The 24700-nt window shown below is 42.3% G+C and overlaps 2 protein-coding genes across 5 annotated transcripts in view; one reads left to right on the top strand and one right to left on the bottom strand.

Moving 5' to 3' along the window:
* The window catches only part of PLCG2 (phospholipase C gamma 2), a 103404-nt gene extending 91116 nt beyond the window's left edge, over window positions 1–12288 (top strand). Inside the window, exons 30-34 of one of the 2 annotated variants that reach the window (XM_060788088.2) lie at window positions 807–971; window positions 2986–3074; window positions 5615–5793; window positions 9824–9905; window positions 11944–12288. In XM_060788088.2, the coding sequence (XP_060644071.2) occupies window positions 807–971; window positions 2986–3074; window positions 5615–5793; window positions 9824–9866 (476 nt within the window). In that variant the 3' untranslated portion in view covers window positions 9867–9905; window positions 11944–12288. Of the gene's footprint in view, window positions 1–806; window positions 972–2751; window positions 2903–2985; window positions 3075–5614; window positions 5794–9823; window positions 9906–11943 lie in introns of those variants that run through there. The other variant, XM_060788090.2, reaches the window with a different exon arrangement.
* Window positions 12289–13611: 1323 nt separating this feature from the next.
* Window positions 13612–24700, bottom strand: part of SLC12A4 (solute carrier family 12 member 4) — a 109664-nt gene continuing 98575 nt past the window's right edge. For 2 of the 3 annotated variants that reach the window (XM_060787879.2, XM_060787883.2), the window contains exons 20-25: window positions 21007–21138; window positions 20819–20926; window positions 18807–18991; window positions 17421–17435; window positions 15354–15487; window positions 13612–14741 (exon numbers count right to left, since the gene is read on the bottom strand). In XM_060787879.2, the coding sequence (XP_060643862.2) occupies window positions 14650–14741; window positions 15354–15487; window positions 17421–17435; window positions 18807–18991; window positions 20819–20926; window positions 21007–21138 (666 nt within the window). In that variant the 3' untranslated portion in view covers window positions 13612–14649. The remainder of the gene's footprint in view (window positions 14742–15353; window positions 15488–17420; window positions 17436–18806; window positions 18992–20818; window positions 20927–21006; window positions 21139–24700) is intronic. The other variant, XM_060787880.2, reaches the window with a different exon arrangement.

Genomic DNA, 24700 nt, shown 5'->3' with positions numbered 1-24700 from the left:
GGACTTAGCAGGATCCTGAAACGATGCTTCATCTGACTATATTTTCCCTGGTGAGAGAACTTTATATCCCAACACCCAGAAACTGGTTTCGTTTTCATCATCATCATCATCATCATCATCATCATCATCATCTCACCCTTATCTCTCAAAGCATAGTAGAACTAGGTTGAGCTGTCTGTTTTGGCTATATTCCAGCCATCTGTCTATGTGCTTATTATCTATCTGCTCATTAGTTTCTCCAGGTGTCAAGTTGTTTTGAAACCCCAAATCTTGGAAACTCTCTGGGTCCGGGAGTAAACTATCATCCCTATACCCTGTAGGAACATTCTCATGGGAAACTACACTTTGAACCGGTGTCCCTATGTCATTCTCTGCATTAATATCATTGACCAAACCATCTCCATCTGGACCATCAATGACATCATTCCTCACATCAGAAGCACCTTGATCCTGAAACACAAACACAGGCTGAACTTCAACAGCATGGGAATTCTGCCCCTGGCAGAGAGTGGCAACGCTGGGTGGGGGTTTCTGAAGCCTCCTGGCAACGGGATCACCTTCTCCTCCCTCTTGCTCTTCCTCCTCCTGATCTTCTGAGTTCTACATGGAGGTCAGCGGGGCTGGATGTCATGTATCATGTTCTGCAGTAGATGGTGGTTGGTAGTAGCAGGCCTAGCAGTTGGTGATGGAATGAGTTAATGTGAGTCTTAGTTCTAAAGAGCTAAGTAATCTGTAAGTAAGAGTTTTCAGCAAAATCCATGTAATGAACTGAAATAAGACCAACACATCCATCTATCTAATTTCAGATGACAATGGTCTTAATCCCATTTGGACGTCTCAAGAACCAGTGAAGTTTGAAATTTATGACCCAAGCCTTGCCTTTCTGCGCTTTGTGGTCTATGAGGAAGACATGTTTAGTGATCCCAACTTCTTAGCACATGCCACTTTTCCTATCAAAGGAATCAAATCAGGTAACTATTGTGTGTAATTAAGTTAAGCCAAAAAGAATTGTAAAAATTTGCATCATTCCTTTTGTTTTCAGGAGGCAAGTGACATGTTTGTCCTGGTGCGTGGCTGGCTGCACTTCTTAAAAGAGATTAAAAAGAGTTACTATTTACCTTATTCACTCGTTTTTTTCATCTTTCTTAGATATTCTATCTGGAAGTCTAAAGGATTTTAGTTTAGCTTTCCTGATCAAATGAGACCATGGATCTTTAGTTGTTGTTCTTGTTTGCAAACTTTTGGCTCTCTTACTTACCTAGAGCTTAAGTAATAATTCTTCGGTTGTTTCCCATACTTTGCTTATTCCAAAAACTTGTGGCAATCTGCTATGCTAGATGTATTTGGGGAAAAAACTGTTGAAACATTTCCCTTCCTGAGCAATACGTTGTTTACCTTCTGTCTAAATTTATATCTTGCCTTTGTTGACAAATATGCTGGGGACCCAGCATATTTTTAATTTTCTAAAATGCATAAAGTTGTGTGTGAACTTTAGATCATGCCAGGTGAACCTCCTGAAACTCCATCAGTAGTTACAGTTGCATTGTTGGTGGGGTTCGATATAATCTGGTTGCAAGATAAACTACAGCTCCCACCAAAATAGGTCAGTCCCCTCAAATCCATCCAGTAAGTTCAGTTGATCACAGGGGTTCTGTGTACCAAGTTTGGTCCAGATCCATCATCAGTGGTGGTCAGTGTCTCTGGATGGAAGTGAACTATAACTTCCAGAAATAAAGGTCAGTTTCCTTCCAAACTCCTCCAGTATTTTTAGTTGGTCATAGGTGTTCTGTGTGCCAAGTTAGGTCCAGGGCCATTGTTGGTGGGGTGCAGAGTGCTCTTTGATTGCAGATAAACTATAAATCCCAGGTGGATATAAATCAAGGAGAGTCCCCATCCCGTCCCGTCCCGTCCCCCCCCCCCCATCCTCTCCAGTATTTGTCTTTGGTCATGGAGGTTCTGTGTGCCAAATGTCCATTGTCAGTGAGGGTCACGGTGCTCTGACTTGATGAAGGGTGAACTATTATTTATTTATTTATTTACAGTATTTGTATTCTCACCCCCCTTCTCACCCCGCAGGGGACTCAGGGTGGATTACAATGTATATATGACAAACATTCAATGCCATAGACATACAACATATATAGACAGACACAGAGGCAATTTAACATTCCAGCTTTCCTTGAGGGTATTGTGGCCACAAGGGGAGCTGTCCCTTCACCGACCATTTGTGACACTGATGTACTTCCTCATTCTTTGCATGCTTGCTGGAGATTTTTATGGCCTCGTAAATTAGTCAAATTTGCCTACATATTTTCACTTTTATTATGTGTATAGATGAGTTCTTGAAGAAGTTGGTCTTCTTTTGTTGTGTGCTGAACTACATAAAATAACTTCTTAATAAAGGCATCGGAAGTAAAGCAATAACAATTGAAATTCCGGAAAAACCTACAACAACCCAATTGAAATTCCTAGCAGATATTGCCAGTTTTGCTATTGAGAAGGAGACAACATGATGTCGTTTAGAAGAAAGAAAGTGCCAGATTTGTGATATGATCTTCCTTTTTGGAGTTATTGGTTTTGTGACCTCAAACTTATTTATGTGATTTCAGTAAGAAACCTGGCTTTAATTCTGTTGCTGTCTCCACCACACTATGAATCTGGAATGCTTCCTGAAATATATCCCTGCTAAAGTTTTTTTTCCTTTTTCTGGCTAGCTTAGATTCTCTACTTTTGCTTTTTGAACTATTGCAGAAATGCAGATCCTTTGGGGCAGCTTGTGGTTTTTTCCAGCTCTGGCTCATGTGCCTGTCTTGCGATTCTCCACGATGCCCTGTCTTTCCTGCTCTGCCTGCTGCTTCCTAGTAAACCTCCAAACTCTGTTCTGCTCTCAAGAATAGAAGAGGTGAGCTACGGCCATTCCATCCTGTCTGTGCCTCTGTGGCGGCCTGGAAGGTATAGCTAACTTTTCTGATTTTGCCCTTTTAGGCTTTCGATCAGTCCCTCTCAAAAATGGCTTCAGTGAAGATATAGAACTGGCTTCCCTTCTGGTTTACTGTGAGAAGCAGCAGATCCCAGTAAGTATGGTTGGTTTCTTTCTTGCAGAACCTCTGCTGTCGACCATAGCCTGTCTGAAGTCTGGGTAGAAAAGTCTGCCTACCTACGAACCCACGCGCTCATTTCGTTCATCCGGAGAGGCCCTGCTCACGATCCCACCTGCGTCGCAGGCGTGTTTGGTGGGGACAAGGGACAGGGCCTTCTCTGTGGTTGCCTCCCGACTTTGGAACACCCTCCCCAAAGACATTAGACTAGCACCCACGTTGGCAGTCTTTAGGAAGAACTTGAAGACTTGGCTATTCCGATGTGCCTTTCCAGAATAGGATAACCTCCAGCACTACGTCCCAGAAGCACTTTACTAGAGTTTAATACTCTCTGCACATTGCACTTGCCCAGAACTCCAACTTACCACCTCACACACCCAGCACTTTTAACCTGTACCCATCATTGGCCCAGCCCTGATTTTATTGTGTAATAGTGTAATGCTTAGTTGTGTTATTGCTTATGTTTTTAATTTGCTTGCATTGTTATTGTTTGTTGTTATTATGTTGAGGCCTTGGCCTTTGTAAGCCGCATCGAATCCTTCGGGAGATGCTAGCAGGGTACAAGTTTAATAAATAGGGATCCTTCATTGTTTTTGTATTCACAAATACTGATTTTGACACTATTTTCCTGATTATAAACTGCCCCTCAACTTATTTTACCTGTTGTATGGGGAGAAGGGGGTCCATTCTGCTGATGCAGACCTTTATGGTTGAAGGACCTTTATATCTGGAGGAAGGGACAGGTTGAACCAAGAAAAGTTCCTTAATTAAGAATTAAGTATAAGCTGATACAGGATTCCAGCCAGCGTTCCCAGCTGCCAAATAATTTTGCCTAAAGCTGGAGTGTAAAATTCAGGTTCATCAAGGGCCACATCAGCCTTACAGTTGCCTTCAAAGGGTTCTGCTCTCAAGACAACTATATTTTTATCTACATAGTGGTTAGTGCTCATTATGCCATTTGGGTCACCAGATGTTAATAATAATAATAATAATAATAATAAGAAGAAGAAGAAGAAGAAGAAGAAGAAGAAGAAGTGTCTGACGTGTGATCCAATTCAACAGCCAGCAGAGTGTCTGCTGTGGACTCATCTTGTTGTGCTTCAAAAAATAATAATAATAGTAATAATAATAAAGACTCTTGCACAAGCCAGTTAAGGTGGTCCCAGTGGTGATCAGCACACTGGGTGCAGTGCCTAAAGTCTTTGGCCTGCACTTAAACACAATCGGTGCTGACAAAATTCCAATCTGTCAACAGCAAAAGGCCACCTTACTGCGATCTCCATGCATTATTCACTGATACATTTATTTATTTATTTATTTATTTATTTGCAGAATTTTTATCCTGCCTTTCTCAGCCTGAAGGTGATTCAAGGCTGCGTACAGATTGGCAACGATTTAATGCCACAACATACATATATACATATGAATTAAAAACATTTAATATAATATAATGAAAATCCATATAAAACTATTAAAACACTATCAATGTCTTCCAGTTCAACTCTTTATCCATTTGCATCGTCTAAGCCGTTACGTGTTTGTTATTTCATTGTACTGTGTTTATCTGTCATGCTGCATTTCCAAAAGCTTCTTCAAATGACAAAAAAATATCTTAAGAGTAAAATCAGCATTAATTTTTCTGAAATGAAGACTCAGTGAAGTGGTACCAGATGTCTTCCTAGTTGTCTGCTCCCCAAAAGTAACTTTAACAGAGATAAAACCTGTGAAGTATACTATTTAGATCAGTGGTTCCCCACCTTTTTTTGACTAGAGACTAATTTGATTTGGTGGGCAATGATTTTGAATTTTGGAGTTGTAGTTCACCTACTTCCAGAGAGCACTGTGGACTCAAACAATAATGGATCTGGACCAAACTTGTCACAAATACTCAATATGCCCAAATATGAACCCTGGTGGAGTTTGGGGAAAATAGACCTTGACATTTAGGAGTTGTAGTTGCTGGGATTTAAAGTTCCCTTACAATCAAAGAGCATTCTGAACCCCACCAATGATAGAATTGGGCTAAACTTCCCACACAGAACCCCTATGACCAACTGAAAATACTGTGTTTTCTGATGGCCTTTGGTTCCCGACCCCCAGGTTGAGAAACGGTGGTCTAGACATTTCTGAGCATTTGCTGCTTAGGCAGAGGGTATGTAGGTTTGGAACTGTCAACTCAAAGAAACCCAGTGGCAGTTCTTAACTGTCAGTTCTAGGAATCATGTAGGATCTGTGGATCACCTATTGATCTTTTCTGTTGTGGTCATCTTTCATATTTGTTGTGCCCATTCTACTTCTCTTTTTGATAATCATTATTTTGTATTCAAGCTCCCCCCAGTTTGGACCAAATTCACTTGAACCCCATTTTATGTCACTGACAGATATGCGCTGGCTTTTCTTTTCTTTTGAAACCAGCAGACCTTTATTTTTGCCTTTTTCTGAGTGTTCTTAAGAAAAGCTTGTTTGTAGAAGTTATCTTAATGTCTGAAGTCCCTATCTTTCATTTTGTTTTGGAGGAAGGTGAAGAAGATCTCTATTCGTCATTTCGGCAACTCCGGCAACGACAAGCGGAGCTGAACAATCAGTTATATGACACCCGACGCAATTTAAGGAGCCCAAATCGAGATGCTTTATTGAAAGAGTTCAATGTGAACGAGGGTCAGCTGCAGGTGTATCAAGAGACTTGCAACAGGAGGCAAGTCCTTTGGCGGGGGGAGGGGGGGAGGATGGTGACTATTAAACTGAAGAAGGGGCAGAAGTAATTGAGCCCCTGGGTTGTAGTAGGTTTTTTCGGGTTATGTTCTAGAGGCATTCTTTCCTGATGTTTCGCCTGCATCTATGGGAAGCATCCTCAGAGATCGTGAGGTCTGTTGAAACTAGGAAAAAGGTTTATATATCTGTGGAATGACCAGGGTGGGACAAAGGACTCTTATCTGCTGGAGCTAGGTGTAAATGTTTCAACTGACCACCTTGATTAGCATTTGATGGCCTGGTTGTGCCTGGGACAATCTTTTGTAGAGAGGTGATTAGATGGGTCACTGTCATTACCAATTATGTGTTGTCAAAGGTATTCATGGCTGGAATAACTGGGTTGCTGTTAGTTTTCGGGGCTGTCTGGCTATATTCGAGAATCATTCTCTCCTGACGTTTCATCCACATATATGGCAGGCATCCTTAGAGGTTGGAAGGTCTGTTGGAAACTGGGCAACTGGGGTTTATAATCACCTTGATTAGCATTGAATGGCCTGGCTGCTTCTTGCCTGGGGAAATCTTTTGTTGGAAGGTATTATCTGGCCTTGACCATCTAGGAAATTAAGATCGTCTGGGGAGGCCCTGCTCTCGATCCCGCCTGCGTCGCAAATACACTTGGTGGGGACGAGAGACAGGGCCTTCTCAGTGGTGGCTCCCCAGCTATGGAATGCCCTCCCTAGGGACATTAGATCGGCCCCCTCCCTTTTAACGTTCCGGGAAAAGGTTAAGACTTGGCTATTTGAGCAGGCGTTTGAAAATGCAGTGTAACCGACATAGGAATTGGATCAACTGGATGATGAGACTGGACAATGTTTTAAACTAGGAGATGTAAAGGATATATGTTTTATTAACATCATTATTATTTTATTTATATATGAATGTTTTTAAAATGTTTTATCACCATAAAACATTTTAAAAACATTCATATATAAATGAATATGAATGTTGTGAGCATTGAATTGCTGCCTCTGTAAACCGTCCTGAGTCGCTTGCGGGCTGAGAAGGACAGTATACAAATATAGTAAATAAATAAATAAATTGATTGTTTCCTGTCTGGAATTCTCCTATTTTCTTAGTGTTGTTCTTTTCTGAGTGTTGTTTTTTTCAGTATTAAATGAACAAAAATCTGGCTACCGGTGTTTAAAAAACTCCAAATCAGAACAGTAAATAAAGAGCAACACTCAAAAACAGGGGAATTCCAGACAGGAAATAATGAGGGCCAACTAACATCTTCCAACAAAGAATTCCCCCAGGCAGGAAGCAGCCAGGCTTTAAAGCTTCAAGGCTATTCTGTGCTAATCAAGGTGGCCAATTGCAACATTCATATTTGCCTCCAACAGACAAGAGTTCTTTCTCCCACCCTGGTCATCATTCCACAGATATGTAAACCCCACTTGCCCAGTTTCCAACAGACTTCACGACCTTTGTAAATGTCTGCCATAGATGTGAGCGAAACGTCAGTAGAGAATGCTTCTGGAACATGGCCAGAGAGCCCAGAAAACTCACAGCAACCCATTACTAATTATATTTTTTTGCAGAAGTATTTAATCAACAGGTAAATATGTGCTCGGTTGTGTAAAGTTCTTTATTCAGAGACCTCCACAAACATGACAGTCCAGTCGTTATAAAGCAGGCATGGGCAAACTTTAACCCTTGGGGTGTTTTGTACTTCAGTTCCCATAATTTCTAATAGTCAGTAGGCTGTTAGGAATTGTGGGAGTTGAAGTCCAAAACTGTTGGAAATAGCAACCTTACAAGCCTCCACTAACTGTTTGTTAATGTACAATTGTGAACCTATATTCCATGTGTATGTTGATTTGCCAGTTTGGTTTTGCCTCTTTGATGTGGGAGGAGTTATACATATGGTTATACTGAGCATGTGCAAACTCAGAATTCCATTTTGTGTAGTATGCTTTTGAACTTCATTGAAGGTGGATGTATGCTTATGGACTTCAATGAGATAAGTTTGGTTTCAGACCTTTTTGGAGGTGGATGTGTGTGCTTATGGACTTGAGTGAGTACAGATATGCTTAAGGACACTTAAAAGACTGTGTGCCTGTATTGTGCTGGTACAGCTGTACCAGAATCTCCTATTTTGTTTGCTTTACAGTTAATGTTTGTTTGCAATCCTAGGCTTGGGATTTTGCAGCAGGGTGGCTTCCTGTTATAGGCTGCAATCAAGCCACCTGCCAATTATAGTTAGGTTCCCTGGTCCCACCCCTTTTTGAGTTTTGGAGGGAACAAGGAGCCATTTTGAGTTAGTCCACGCAGAGAAGTCTTTGTTACAGGACTTAAACCAGGACCTCCTGTAAAAGGCTTCATCATTTACAGCTTGGCCGGGGAGAAATACCCCCATAGCTTGACCAGGGATATACAGTCTCAGCACAGCCTTTGCTGAGGACTTTACAGTTTGTTGAGGAACTTGCAGCCTCACAGCTCTTGCTAGGGATCCAGTCCCACAGCGCTTCAGCCAGCCATCACTGGGAAGTGAACGTCTTCCTCCTCCTGGAAGTTCTGCAAAGGACTCTGTTTTGGTAAGAGCCCTTCGCGGCAACCATAAAGCATTTTGGACCAGGTGTAGGGGCCCCACGCCAACAAAAGAGAAGACAGATTGCCCAGGGAGAGGTCGGGGATTTTCCCATCAGTGAAGGAACAGTTGCTTGCCCTTGGGGGCAAGATCGAGAAAGCTAATAGTTTGATAAGAAAACCTTGAAGTCAATAGTTGAAGCCTTGTTATTTGTTCAATAATAAAGATTTTGTTGCGTCTTTAAAGACTTTGAAGCCCATCTTTTCTGGAAAATCCCAAAAAACCTCTCTCTGAGACAACCCTGGCGTCCTGTTGGGCTCACAGAAATTAAGTCCTGTTTATAGTTTTTTATAGGAGCCCAGCACATGACAGCACATGTATATTTAATATATATAAGTTTGTTAGTAAACAAGATATGTGCTTTTGTGTCAATAATAATAACAACAACAACAACTTTATTTGTACACCACTCTATCACCCATTCAGGGACTCAGGATGGTTTCCATGTAGACAACATACACAAAAACTTACAAAGTCAAAATATAGGCATAAAATTGCAATCACACATATCGATTAATTAAAAGACGAATCCCCCAAAACTCTTTAGTGCAAAATAACCTGTTAGGGCCCAGCCCTCCAGACAGTTTAGGAGGGCTGGGCCGAGGCTGGTATCAAACAAGACACAGAGAAATGGGTAAAGTGCAATGACAGTACCCGACTATAGAGCTGTTCATTTCCAGAGCCAATTAAGAATGGATAAGAGTAGTAGATTGGGTTCAAAGCCAAGTTCTAACCAGTGACCAAGGGCTAGGGTTAGAACCAGTCATTCTCAAAAGCCTCATGAAATCACCAAATCTTCAAGTTCTTACAAAAAAATGAGAGTGATGGAGCCTGTTTTATTTCCATGGGAAGGCATTCCAGAGGCAGGGAGCCACCACCGAGAAGGCCCTCTCTCTCATCTCCACCAACCGTGCTTATGATGGTGGTGGGAGTGAGAAAAGGGCTTCCCTGGAGTATCTTAGAGTTCATAGAAGGAGATGCGATCGCGAAGATAGGTGGGGGCCAAACTTTTTCGGACTTTATAGGTCATAACCTGCACCTTGAATTTGGCTTGGCAATTAATCGGCAGCGAATGGAGCTGTTTTAATAGGGGCCTTGTGCACTCAACCGCTGGGTATCAAGCGACAGCATTGAGTCCAGGAGGACCCCCAAACTACGGACCTGTGCCCCTAGAGGGAGTGTAACCCCGTTGAGCACTGGTTGCCACCCAAGTCCCTGCTCATAGAGAACTTGCCAAAAACAATGTGATACATTAATTAAGTAATGTATTCCACTAACTTCATAGTCTATTCTGAACATGATTTCTGTCCACCCTTCATATCATTATAGAGTATTGTTTTTTATACTAACATATCAAACTGCTTTTTTTCCTTTTTTTCTGTTTCAGATTGAAGGAGAAAAGGGTCAGCAATAGCAAATTCTACTCCTAGAGGAATAGGTTTCTTTCGGTGTAAGAGACTTGTCACTTGGTAAGAGACATTGACAGATCTGGACATCCTTTTAAGTGAGATTCTATAGCTGTAAGAAAAATGCTTTGATGTTCTAATAGGGTTTTTGGAGATATGATGAGCAAGATTCAAAAACTTTTGTGTGTGTGTGATAACATTAAATACCAGTAGTGTACACGATGCATGCTATTTGCTTAGTCCAACTTCTTTTCATAGTGTACAGTTGGCAAACACTGCATGTGTTGTTGGGAGTCTTTCATGGCCGGAATCACTGGGTTGCTCTGAGTTATCTGTGCTGTCTGGCCACGTTCCAGCAGCATTTGCTCCTGATGTTTTGCAGATCTGCTCCCTCCCTCTTGATGTTTCGGAGGCAAGTTAAAACGTGGCTATTCGAGCAAGCGTTTACAAATATAGAGTAGCTAATATAGGAAATCGAATGACCTGACAATGGAATTGGACTATGCTTGAGAATAATGAGATGCTGATGATGTTGTTTTTATTGCTTTTGTGATGTCTTATATTGTTTAATGTTTTTTATCTATATTATCTATATTTTATGTATACTGATTTGTTGGAAACCGCCAATTGGCTGAGAAAGGCAGTATAGAAATACAGTAAATAAATAAATTATTATTATTATTATTATTATTATTACTAATTAAGGTGGCCAGTTACAACATTTACACTTGCCTCAAGCAGACAAGAGATCTTTTTCCCACCCTGGATATCATTCCACATATATATATATAAACTCTATTTGCCTAGTTTTCAAGAGATCTCACAACCTCTGAGGATGCCTGCCATAGATGTGGGCAGAACTTCTGGAGAGAATGCTTCAGGAACATGGCAATACAGCCTGGGAAACTCACAGTAACCCACTGCATAAGGATTTTGTATTCTTTGTATTGTAGTGCAATGGCTTTATCATGAGCCTCCTTTTAAAGGAGAATAAGCAGGATAATAATCTATATAAATAAAAATGTAATGTTCGTTTGTGGGAGAGGAGATTCCATCTGAACATTAGGAAGAACTTCCTGACTGTGAGAGCCGTTCAGCAGTGGAACTCTCTGCCCCGGAGTGTGGTGGAGGCTCCTTCTTTGGAAGCTTTTAAGCAGAGGCTGGATGGCCATCTGTCAGGGGTGATTTGAATGCAATATTCCTGCTTCTTGGCAGGGGGTTGGACTGGATGGCCCATGGGGTCTCTTCCAACTCTTTGATTCTATGATTCTATGATTAACATAACTCAAAAACCACTGGATGAATTGACACGAAATTTGGGCGCAGCACACCTAACAGTCCAACGAGTGTCCATCACCCATAAACACACACACAAACACAAAACCCCAGCGGAACAGACTTAAAAACTCCAAAAATACACCATATACACATGCACACATTCAAACACACACACACGTATATATATGCACAGACACACACAAATATACACATATACATACACTCAGATATACATATACATGCATGCAGGCATACATATATACATAAATACATGCACACACATATACATACCCACATACATACATACATACATACATATACACTATGCATATAGACAAGCACACACATATACACAAAATGCATGTACACATATAAACACACAAATATACACGTATACACACATACATATACATACACACAGATATACATATACACGCACATATATACATATACATGCATGCACACATACGTATATATATACATATACACATGCACACATACATATCCACATACATACATACTGATTTGTTGGAAACCCCCTTGAGTCACCAATTGGCTGAGAAAGGCGGTATACACACCAATGTGCATATAGACAAGCACACACATATACACAATATGCATGTACACATATAAACACACAAATATATACACACACATAAAGACATATATACACACACAAAACATATACACACACTGGGCCACAGCAACGCATGGCAGGGGACGGCAAGTAATCATAATCACAATAGTCAAGTATTCTTAAATCCTTCCAAATTCACACATAAATATGCCTTTATGTTGAGCATTCTTGTACTTATTTTGCTAGGTTAGAGCCATATGGGAAAAAAGATGGCCATCCGCCACGTTCTTCAATGGAATTGCCTTTGAAATTACAGCAAAAATGGAATCCTAGTTTGAGAGATTAACCCCTCCTACTCCACGGACCATGCCTTCAAGAATGTCAGGTTTTTAAAAGAAAACAACTTTTTATGTGTGTTAAAAATTTATTGGAATGGTTTTTTTAATTTATTTTGAACTTTTGTGTGTACAGCAACAGGGAGTGTGTTTTGTGTGTGTGTGTCTATAACTATGAAGGCTGACTGGCACTGAATATATACAAATTTGTACCATTTTGAGATAGATTAAAAAGTGCCTAACAATTATAAATGAATTACCTTTGTCGTTTGGTTTTTTAAAAGGCTATTTAAAGGTTTATGCGCAAGAAGGATATATGTGTTGCAATGGATGGGTTCATCTAGTACAGTGGTTCTCAACCTGTGGGTCCCCAGATGTTTTGGCTTTCGACGCAGCTAGTTAGTAGCCCGCTGCATTAAATCACTACTGAGTTCAAATTTCAAAGCCAGCCAAGGTCGGATTGAGCTCCCGACCATTAATAGTCTAGCTTGCTGTTGACCTAAGTAGCAAAGTACCAGAGTAGATGTCTTCACTGTGTCTGCTTGTGTTCCCCAGCTTAAAGGTTGGAAACTACTGATCTAGTAAAATGGGACCTTTGAATCTGCTGGGGCCTTATTTCAGGATAAAACTCATTATATATCTTCTAGTTTTAGTCACAGTTGTGTCAACCTCTCTTGCTGATAGGCATATCCCAGTTGTGGAGTGTTTAGTTTCATCTGCAGGGAGACCAAGGTGTTGTTTATAGCAAGGTCCTCCCAACCTTGCTATACACCTGCAAAACGTGAAACGTGGACTGTCTACAGACATCACACACCTGGAATGATTCCATCAGCGTTGCCTCTGAAAAATCTTGTAAATCTCTTTGGAAGACAAGCGGACAAATATCAGTGTGCTTATTTATTTAAAAAGCTATTGTCCTCCCAACCTTGCTATACAGCTGCAAAACGTGAAACATAGACAGACGTCACACTCCTGGAATGATTCTGAAAAATCTTGTAAATCTCTTGGGAAGACAAGAGGACAAATATCAGTGTGCTGGAAGAAGCAATGACCATTGAAGCGATGCTCCTACGCCATCAACTCTGCTGGACTGGCCACGTTGTCCAAATGCCCGATCATGGATCTCCCAAAGCAGCTACGCTACTCCCAACTCAAGAATGGGAAACGTAACGTTGGTGCACAGCAAAAGAGATTTAAAGATGGGCTTAAAGCCAACCTTAAAAACTCTGGCATAGACACTGAGAACTGGGAAGCCCTGGCCTTTGAGTGCTCCAGCTGGAGGTCAGCTGTGACCAGGAGTGCTGTAGAATTTGAAGAGGCATGAGTGGAGGGCGAAAGAGAGAAACGTGCCAACCCTGACCAGGACCGCCTTCCACCTGGAAACCAATGCCCTCACTGCGGGAGCAGATGCAGATCAAGAATAGGGCTCCACAGTCACCTACCTGAGTAGGATAGTCTTGGAAGACTATGCTACTCAGACAACGAGGAATCGCCTAAGTAAGTAAGTAACCCAGTTGTGGAGTGTTTAGTTTCTTTCAGTGCATTGATTACTATCATTCACATCAAGACATGATGCTGATTCAAGTGTATGCAATATTTTATTGAAAAAAAAAGTACAGACCTTCTTTACATTAAAATACAACTTTAAGGGTGTGATAAAGCTTTTGAGCATTCCTGGTTACAAAAAGGTATTTTCCCTCTAAATAACGCTTCTAACTCTGGCCAGCATGTGTTGCCGTCACGTTATAACCTACACTTGTAGCCTGCAACTATTTGGCAAAGAGCTGAGCTACACTCTCTCACACACAACCCATTTCGATCTAGTTTAAAAGATTTTTCTATGGAAATGGCTAGTTGTGTGTTCATTAAATTGTCTGCTCCAGGTTAAAGATAGCCTGCAGGCAGGCAACTACAATCATGAGTCTGCATGGTTTGCTTTCTTACTGCCACTGTGTCTAACCAATAAATAGAAAAATAAATAAAGGGAGAAGGAGAAGGTGTTTTAATCCAGAGACCCTCTAGCCTCCTGTACATTATTATATAATCAAAATACATAATTATAATTTAAAAATTGTATTATAAAGTGTAAATTCTCATGTAATACTAAAATTGTTCAGGAGATGAGTTTACAAAACTGCTCTAGGTTTTAAACAATGCTGATTGGCTATTATTTTTCCCCCCCATGTAGAAAAAGCAAAGGAGCAGAAACTAGCTGCTCTATTTTTAAAAATACCCCAAAGAATTACTGGGAAGTCATTTTGCTAAGTGATGAACTGAGTTCAGTCCTAAACTAAAAAAAAAGTTTGTTTTCTACAAATATATATATATATTGAAGGTTAAGTAAGAAACTGCAGACATACCTGCTGGAGTGTGAAAACAGGCACAAAACTACATCACAAGCAGCATGACTAAACATGTCCTAGCAGAATGGCGTAGTGCCATTGCACTCCAGAACAGATATGTATGTTGCAACTGGAAGAATTCATTGGAGACTTGCGTTTGCAGCTACGGCGTGTGGGGTTTGCTTGTAGACAAAAGATTATCCCTTCGAAGTGGCGGTGGAGAGCGAAGGCATGCCTTGTCTAGAATGGGAATGTCCTTTGCGGTACTGTCTGGATCAGGAGTAGATAGTAATAACTTCCCGTCCACCTCCTCTGACGAGCAACACTCGCTCTAAGCCTTCGGTCAGGACCTCAAGGAATTCCATATCTGGGTCAATGTGAGTAAAGGAAAAGCAGCCCTGTATGGGATGATTATTATTTTTTTGTCTTGATGAGTGATTCCCAAATAACAACAACAACAAAGAAAAATAATAATAACAAAGAATAAACATGGCTGTGGCTCACAAATGGAACTCTGAAAAAGGAGACAAAGGAGGGCCTGATTCTGGCAGCCCAAGAACAAGCCATTCGAACCAATGCCATCAAAGCCAGAATTGAAAAGTCGACGACAGATCCCAAATGTAGATTCTGCAAGGAAGCAGATGAAACAACAGATCTCATCCTCAGCTGCTGCAGGAAGATCGCGCAGACTACAAGCAGAGGCATAACACCTTTGCTCAGATGATTCATTGGAACTTGTGCCACAAACAATCTGGGACATCTAATCACCTCTCAACAAAAGATTGCCCCAGGCGCTGCCAGGCCATCAAATGCTAATCAAGGTGGTCAGTTGAAACATTCACACCTAGCTCCTGCAGACAAGAGTCCTTCGTCCCATTCTGGTCATGGTCATATATACCTCACACAAAGATTCAGGGCCACCCAAAGCTCGCAAGGTTCTTCCCATGGTATCGTAAAAGAGTTCAGTGGAAAAGGATACAGTTTTCATCACCGTCAGTGTTCTTTGGAGGCCCAGGCATGTTGAGAAGAACAAGTCGGGCATCATGGGACCGGTTTACAATGACTTCGTTCAACTTCACAGCCGTGTGCATCCTCCGGACATTGGACTGGTTCCTAGAGAAAGACCACATTCACACACGCTCTTAGGAATCAACATTTGCAAAGTGACATATGAGAAGGAATGGTACACAATGTTTGGTCCTCACAACGCACATACAGTAAGCCGCCCCAAGTCCCCATTGGGGGAGATGGTGGCGGGGTATAAATAAAGATTATTATTATTATTACTATTATTATTATTATTATTATTACAGCTCCCAGATATGTTAGTGGTTGAGCCAGGGAAGTCTTGCAAAAAATGTGTGCTCATCCACCAAGCATTAGCCTCTCTGCCTGACTGACCCGTGTTCTGTTAGCGACATGCATGCAGAAAGTGTTCTACACATATGGAGCAACATCCTGAGCATTGTGTAATGGGGGTACTTTACTGACAATGTCAGGAGCAGAGTTGCACAATGGCACTCAGTCATTGAGATGTTGGGTAATGCTCCGATTCTGCCGGGGATTGTGTTGGTGCTCACCTAGCCAGTCTCTGCATACATATATTTATGCTGACCGGGCTTTAGCACAGCTGGTACAGCGATAAGATCTACCAACCAAGTGTGCCAGTTCGAAGCCCCAGGTCGGAGTGAGCACCCGACTGTCAACCCAGCTCACTCTTTACCTAAGCAGTTCGAAAACAGCTTAGTAGATAAATTAGGTACCAATAAAAAGTGGGGGAGGTATTTTACGACACCATAAAAGGAAAAGATCAGAAAATGCCCGGTGACCAAAACGAAGGAGGAAGTCCGAATGGCTCTTAGCCATAGCAGATGAAGCGACAGCACCCTCCTGTGGCTTGATTCAAGCACAATATCCAAGACACCAAAAAGCTGGACGTTGACACAACATACCCCCTTTCTGTCTGTTTCTGTCCTGTTTGTCCAAATGGCTTTGAATGTTTGCCGTGTATGTGTATTGTGATCTGTCCTGAATCCCCTTGGAGAGAGGGCAGAATATAAAGAAAGTGTTGTTGTTATTGTTATTGCAGAGTTGCATCCTCTGTGTCCATGAGCAGAGATTGAAACAAAAATGCTACAACAACACAGGAAGAAATGGGGTAGCCCCCTGACACCCATATTGCCATAGAACAGGGGTTTTCAACCTTCCTAATGCCGCAACCCCTTAATACAGTTCCTCATGTTGTGGTGACCCCCAACCATAACATTATTTTCGTTGCCACTTCATAACTGTCATTTTGCTAATGTTATGAATCATAATGTAAATATCGGATATGCAGCATCTATTTTAATTCACTGGACCAAATTTGGCACAAATACTCGATACGCCCAAATTTGAACACTATTGGGGTTTTGTCATTTGGGAGTAGTACTTGCTGGGATTTATAGTTCACCTACAATCAAAGAGCGTTCTGAACTCCACCAATGATGAAAGTGAACCTAACTTCGCACACAGAACTCGCATTTCAGAAAATACTGGAAGGGTTTGGTGGGCATTGACCTTGTAGTTTACCTACATCCAGAGAGCACTGTGGAAGTTGTAGTTTACCTAGATACTGTGGGAGTTGTAGTTTACCTATATCCAGATAGTACTGTGGACTCAAACAATGATGGATCTGGACCAAACTTAACACGAATACTCAATATGCCCAAATGTGAACACTGGTGGAGTTTGGGGAAAACTTGACCTTGACATTTGGGAGTTGTAGTTGCTGGGATTTATAGTTCACCTACAATCAAAGAGCATTCTGAACTCCACCAAAGGTAGAATTGGGCCAAACCTTCCATACAGAACCTCCCCCTAAAGGAAAAACTGTGTTTTCTGATGTTCTTTGGCAACCTCTCTGGCCCCACCCCCCCAACCCTCCCCAAGGCGTCCTGACCTCCAGGTTGAGAAACACTGCCATAGAAACAAACCCACAGCTCTAATTTTGATCCTATAAAGAGAATGTAGCGATATGTAAAATCATTTAAACGAGCAGACTTACAGATTCTCCCATTCACTGGCCAGCATGAAAGGAAAACATCAACATTAGCATTTCTAACCCGAAAAGCAACAACAGAACTCTGCAAACACAGATTTTTGTCATGCAAACTACTTTTGGGGACGGAGAGTTGAAAATATATGGTTTGCTTTAAAAACATTTTTGATAAATTAAAAGTATCTCTTTGAAAAACATTCAAAATTAAACTTCACAAATAGCATTGCAAAGGAACATGGACTGTGAGCATTCTCTTTTGCCATTCTGAGGAGATGCACACCATGGAAATTACGTGTCTCCCCTATTTTCTTCATAATCTCAATGTGTTCATCCCCCCAAAAAGGAACAGAAATGCTGGAAATTGTCATGATCTGATACTGTACATAATATATGTGTATATAATAAAGATATGAATCTATATAAATAAAAATATATTGTTCATTTGTGGGATTAACATAACTCAAAAATCACTGGACGAATTGACACCAAATTTGGACACAATACACCTATCAGGCCAATGAGTGACCATAAAGAGACAGAGAGCTTCATCTATGCTGATGATCGTGCTATTACTGCTCAAGCAGGGAGCTTTGAGATGGTAGAACAGAAGCTCTCCGAAGCTCTAGGTGCTCTTACTGCCTATTACAGGGAAAACCAGCTGATCCCCAACCCATCTAAAACACAGACATGTGCTTTTCATCTCAAGAACAAACAAGCATCCCGAGCTCTGAGGATCACCTGGGAAGGAATCCCACGGGAGCATTACAGAACACCCAAATACCTGGAAGTCACTCTGGACCGTGCTCTGTTAAATTGGTGGAATGTTAAATTGCCTCTGTGTCTGTGTATATATGTTGTGTCTATGTGGCATTGAATGTTTGCCATGTATATATACATTGTAATCCGCCCTGAGTCTCCTGTGGGGTGAGAAGGACGGAATATATAAATATTGTAAATAAAAAATAAATTAATAAAAATAATCCTGTCCTGCTGATGGACCCATACACAGCTATGGTCAACTTCCCCATAGGGTCTCCTTGCGTATGTGTCTATGATGAGCTTCTTGGACTATAGGTCCCTATGGTGCAATATCCCCCACCCCCCAATAAAATCTCACCTATGGGCCTCTCTCGTCTGGCTCCCCATGGAGTTTCCTTGTCAATGGCCTCTTGGGCCAGTTTCCTCATACAGTGATGAAAATAGTCCCTTTTGATTCTGTGAAGTAGCCATTGAGTCCAATCCCATGCTCAGCATAACACATCTAGTGCTAGATTATCTCCAAAATCTGATCTGCAATGATACCCACCATCCCTTGAAGCTGGGGTATATAAGAAGCAACGTTGATTTCATTTGGTCTCATATTTTTTACTCCATAAGGGACTGGACACTTACGGTTTAATACTGATGAGCTCTCGGAAGTTCTCTGCTGCATTGTTACGGATCCGTTTTTCCGCGTCGCATTTGTCCTTTGTCCACGTCATCTGGATCTTCTCTGGTACTGCTTCTCCCTCGTCTTCCTCGTCTGAATAGAGGCTCTCTAACCTTATGATCGAGTGCCTGTCCTTCACCAGCTGAGCCTGCAAGAACAGATGGTTGAGGACCTCATTTTCAGTTGGTCAAGTTTACCGTCTCATTCATTCATTCATTCATTCGGCTTAAGCTTCATAGCATGTACTAGAACGTGGATAGCTCCTTCCGCTCACCTTCCACCATCATCTACGACAGTGGTCTTAATGATGTGCCCCCTTAATACAGTTTCTCATGTGGTGACCCTCAACCATAAAATTATTTTCGTTGTTACTTCATAACTGTAATTTTGCTACTGTTCTGAATTGGAATGCAAATAATCTGATATGCAGGATGTATTTTCATTCACTGGACCAAATTTGGCACAAATACCCGATACGCCTAATACTGGTGGGGTTGGGGGAGGGGGTATTGATTTTGTCATTTGGAGTTGTAGTTGCTGGGATTTATAGTTCAATGAAAGAGCATTCTGAACTCCACCAACAATGGAATTGAACCAAACTTGGCATATGGAACTCCCATGACCAACAGAAAATACTGGAAGGGTTTGGTAGGCATTGAATTTTGCAATTGAAGTTGACCTCCATCCAGAGAACACTGTGTACTCAAACAATGATGGATCTGGACCAAACTTGACAAGAATACTCAATATGCCCAAATGTGAACACAGATTGGGTTTGGGGGAAATAGACCTTGACATTTGGGAGTTGTGGTTACTAGGATGTATAGTTCATCTACAATCAAAGAGCATTCCGAACTCCACCAACTATGGAATTGGTACAAACATCCAACACAGAACCCCCATGACCAACAGAAAATACTGTTTTTTCTGGTGGTCTTTGGTGACCCTTCTGACACCCCCCTGGTGACCCCCCCCCCCGGGGTCTTGACTTCCCAGGTTGAGGAATGCTGCCTTAAGGCCATCCAGTCCAACTCCCTTCACCAAGGCAAGAAAACATAATCAAAGCCCTCTTGACAAAGGGCCATCCAGCCATTAACACACACACATATATGTATATGACAGGTGCAGTACCAAAGTTTTGAAAGGGACACCCCAAAGAAGGACAACGATATGTTGCATTTCCAGAGTAGGCAAACCACACAATTTCCACATCCACATAGCAACAGGAAGGAAGGAGAGAAGAAAGGAGGGAGGAAAAAAGGGAAGGAATGAAGGAAGGAAAGGGGGAAGGAAGGAGAAGGAGAGAGGAAAAGAAGGAAGGAGAGAAGGAAGGAAGGAAAGAAAGACGTACTGAAGGAAGAAAGAAGAGAAAGTAGGAAAGGAAAAGGGAAAGAAAGGCAGGAAAGAGGTAAAGAAGGAGAAAATGAAATAAAAAGTGAAAGAAGGAAGGAAACAGGGAGGGAAGAAAGGAGACAAAGGAAGAAGTAGAGAAAGGGGGAGGGGATGAAGGAAAGAGAGAAGGAAGGATGAAACCAAAGAGTGAAAGAAGGAATGAAAGAAAGAAAGAGGTAGAGAAGGAAGAAAGGAGAGAAAGGGGAAGAAAAGGGGGGAAGGAATAAGTAGTCCAGATATCTACCTCTACTTTGAAAAGTCTTACTATAGGCCACAGCAACGCGTGGCCTATACTGTAATATTGTGCTATGCTAATAATATAATATATTGTGTGTGTGTGTGTGTGTGTGTGTGTGTATCTTGTAAGCTGCTCTGAATCCCCTTTGGGGTGAGAAGGGCGACATATAAATGCCGTAAATAAATAAATACTAGAACCTGGATAGCTCCTACCTCTCACCTTCCACCATCATCTACGACTACAGGAAAATTTCAGAGTCTTGATGCTCTGGAATATCTGTATGCAAAGGGATCTTGCAGCACTGTAGATAACAAAGTCTTTTGGAACAGCTCTTGTCCTGCTTACCTCCCTTTCGCGTTCAGTTTTGGTCAGTCTCATTTGCCTCAGCATCTGTGATCTCTGTTCCATCATGAGGGTCCGCTCATAAGTATATGCTGAGATGTCACTGTTTTGCTACAGAAGCAAGAAATACTGTTTTAAGAGAGTTGTCCCAAACCTTCCTCAACCATAGCTCAAAATAAAACCCTTGTTACCATTTCCACTACTTCGACTTCAGCCTCTATCCGCAGTTGGTAAAGGAAGGTGGCGAGGTCTTTCTTCATTTGGATGCTGTTGTCGTCCATCTGGGCGACCGTAAAGATGCGCATCTTGCACTTTCGCCAAACCTGCAATGTAAGGGAGGGAATATTTATTTTTGCAAAGGGCAACTGAGGAGGCAAGTCTTGTGTTCTGGAATAGAGCTTGCATCTTTCCCCAACCTGCATGGCAATAAATTGCAGCCCAATGTAACTGGAGAACATCAAGTCAGGGAAAGTTGTGGTGGTTTGCAAGGTAAAACAGAACTTGGAAAGAAATCTATTTTCGAGTTTCATGTATACTTTCATCCCTGGACTGCACAAGTTTCTTGTGTCATGAAGTCTCTGGTCCTCAATGAGTATCTCTAGCGACTAGAGATAGGATTAGAGTCAGGGATTTCTCCCGCCACATTCCTATGCATGTTTATCCTGGAAGGGGTGTGCTGGTACCAGGAGCTTCATCTTCATTTCTTTCTATTAAATGTCTGCATGCATTCCAAGGTTTCAGCCATTCTGCAAAGGTGACTCCCCTTGGTTTGCAATTAGAGGGGCAATGACCCATCAATCATTGTTAAGTTTTGGTTCCGCCCCTTTCCCCAGGGCCCTGCGAGGAGAGGGAGCCATTTTTAGTTCAGTCTTACAGAAGGAAATTAAGCTAAAGGATGTGGACCAGCTCCACCTGCAGAAAAGCTTCATTTCCTACAGCTTCAGGGGAAACAGCTTCTGGGGAGAAATAGTCCCAAAGCTCTGGCTGGGAACTCTCAGCCTTACAGCATTCGGGGGAAACAGTTTTACAGACCCAAAGAACTCCAGCTGGAGAATCTACAAAGCCTTGACTGGTAGGTCTACTCGGGACCCAAGATGTAGTTTGGAACCAGTAGTAGGACCCACATCAGCAAAGCCTAGATAGTAGATTGCCTGGGAGAGGTTAAAAAGGGGTTTTCCTTTCAAAAGAAAAGAAACAGTTCTCAAAGCCAGTTGCCTGTCCCTTGTGGACAAGATTAAAAAAGCCACTAGTCATTTGTATGATTGTTGTTGAAGATTGAAGAAGTATTTGTTTAATTTGTTCAACAATAAAGGACTTTGTTAAACCTTTCAAGCCTCTAAAGACTCTTCCAGAGGAAAATCCTTAGGGCCTCTCTATCAAGGCACCTGGCTTCCCGCTGGGCACAAAGTGCACATCCTGTTCAAAAGACCATTATTACAGGCCCAGCGCGTGACAGCACAAGTGGCCTTTGTCTTTCCTCTTCTTGCTTGCCTCTATCTCCTCTCCCTGTGAGGTAATCTCTGTGAGGTATGAGGTAACTTCCTCTTTAAAGGTCATGTGGTCATTCTCCATCGTTGGCTCTCTCTCTGCCTTTTCTTCCTTCTCCCTGGGCAAAATGTCACTGCATGGATATTAAAACTTGTGCGCCAGCTGCGCCCGTACTTTGGGAAATCTGACTTGGCCACGGTAGTCCACACTCTGGTTACATACCTTATAGACTACTGCAACGCACTCTACGAGGGATTGCCTTTGAAGACTGTGCGGAAGCTTCAAATGGTCCAACAGACGGCAGCCAGATTACTAACAGGAGCTGCGCTCAGAGAGCATACAACTCCTGATGCGTCAGATCCACTGGTTGCCAGTCTGCTACTGGGCACAATTCAAAGTGCTGACTTTAGCCTATAAAGCCCTAAACGGCTCTGGCCCAACTTACGCATCTCCCCTTATGAACCTGCTAGGATTTTAAGATTGTCTGGGGAGGCCCTGCTCTCAATCCCGCCTGCGTCACAAATCTGTTTAGCAGGTGGCCCCTCGGCTATGGAACACCCTTCCTAGGGACATTAGTTTGGCCCCCTCCCACTTAACATTCCGGAAAAGAGTCAAGACCAGGCTGTTTGAGCAAGCGTTTGAAAATGCAGTGTAAAAAACATAGGAACTTGGAACGACTGGACGACGATATGAGAGAGGAGATTCCATCTGAACACGAGGAAGAACTTCCTGACTGTGAGAGCCGTTCAGCAGTGGAACTCTCTGCCCAGGAGTGTGGTGGAGGCTCCTTCTTTGGAAGCTTTTAAACAGAGGCTGGATGGCCATCTGTCAGGGGTGATTTGAATGCAATATTCCTGCTTCTTGGCAGGGGGTTGCACTGGATGGCCCATGAGGTCTCTTCCAACTCTTCGATTCTATGATTCTATGAATGTTTTTAATTAGATGACACAAATGGCTTATGTTTTTATTACTTTTGTTGGGTTTTATACATACATTCATACATAGGTATGAATGTTTTATGATGTTCTTGGGCATCGAATCGTTGCCTCTGTAAATCGCCCTGAGTCGCCTGAGGGCAGAGAAGGGCGGTATACAAATATAGTAAATAAATAAATAAATAAATAAATAAATTTTGACTTCCCTAGATCCAGGGAAGTCATGCTCCCCATGCTCTATTCCGCTTTGGTTAGACCATACCTGGAATATTGTGTCCAGTTCTGGGCACCACAATTGAAGAGAGATATTGACAAGCTGGAATGTGTCCAGAGGAGGGCGACTAAAATGATCAAGGGTCTGGAGAACAAGCCCTATGAGGAGCGGCTTAAGGAGCTTGGCATGTTTGGCCTGAAGAAGAGAAGGCTGAGAGGAGATATGATTTTTGTTGTTCATTCGTTCAGTCGTCTCCGACTCTTCGTGACCTCATGGACCAGCCCACGCCAGAGCTCCCTGTCGGCCGTTACCACCCCCAGCTCCCTCAAGGTCAGTCCAGTCACTTCAAGGATGCCCTCCATCCATCTTGCCCTTGGTCGGCCCCTCTTCCTTTTGCCTTCCACTTTCCCCAGCATAATTGTCTTCTCTAGGCTTTCCTGTCTCCTCATGATGTGGCCAAAGTACTTCAACTTTGTCTCTAGTATCTTTCCCTCCAGTGAGCAGTCGGGCTTTATTTCCTGGAGGATGGACTGGTTGGATCTTCTCGCAGTCCAAGGCACTCTCAGAACTTGGAGATATGATAGGCATGTATAAATATGTGAGAGGAAGCCACAGGGAGGAGGCAGCAAGCTTGTTTTTTGCTTCCTTGGAGACTAGGACACGGAACAATGGCTTCAAACTACAAGAGAGGAGATTCCGTCTGAACATGAGGAAGAACTTCCTGACTGTGAGAGCCATTCAGCAGAGGAATTCTCTGTCCCGGAGTGTCATGGAGGCTCCTTCTTTGGAAGCTTTTAAACAGATGCTGGGTGATTCGAATGCAATATTCCTGCTGCTTGGCAGGGGGTTGGACTGGATGGCCCATGAGGTCTCTTCCAACTCTTTGATTCTATGATTCAAGGTCAGCTGTGAGCAGCAGCGCTGCAGAATTTGAAGAGGCACAAATGGAGGGTGAAAGAGAGAAATGTGCCAAGAGGAAGGCGCGTCAAGCCGACCCTGACCGGGACCGCCTTCCACCTGGAAACCAATGCCCTCACCGTGGAAGAAGATGCAGATCAATAATAGGGACCCACCCTGGAGGATTATCCTACGTGGACATCGCCTAAGTAAGTAAGTCTGAGAGGTGGAAGTCAAAACACCAGTTGAGAATCACTGCTCTAGAGAAACTATATTGCTCTAATCCGCAAATAAGAAAATCTGCAAAACCAAAAGGACATTACGTGAAAATTGCCATTTCAAAAAGGATGT

Source organism: Anolis sagrei, chromosome 8 (assembly GCF_037176765.1).
Source record: "Anolis sagrei isolate rAnoSag1 chromosome 8, rAnoSag1.mat, whole genome shotgun sequence".
Taxonomy (NCBI): Eukaryota; Metazoa; Chordata; class Lepidosauria; order Squamata; family Dactyloidae; genus Anolis; species Anolis sagrei.
This window is presented reverse-complemented; position numbering and strand designations above follow the sequence as displayed.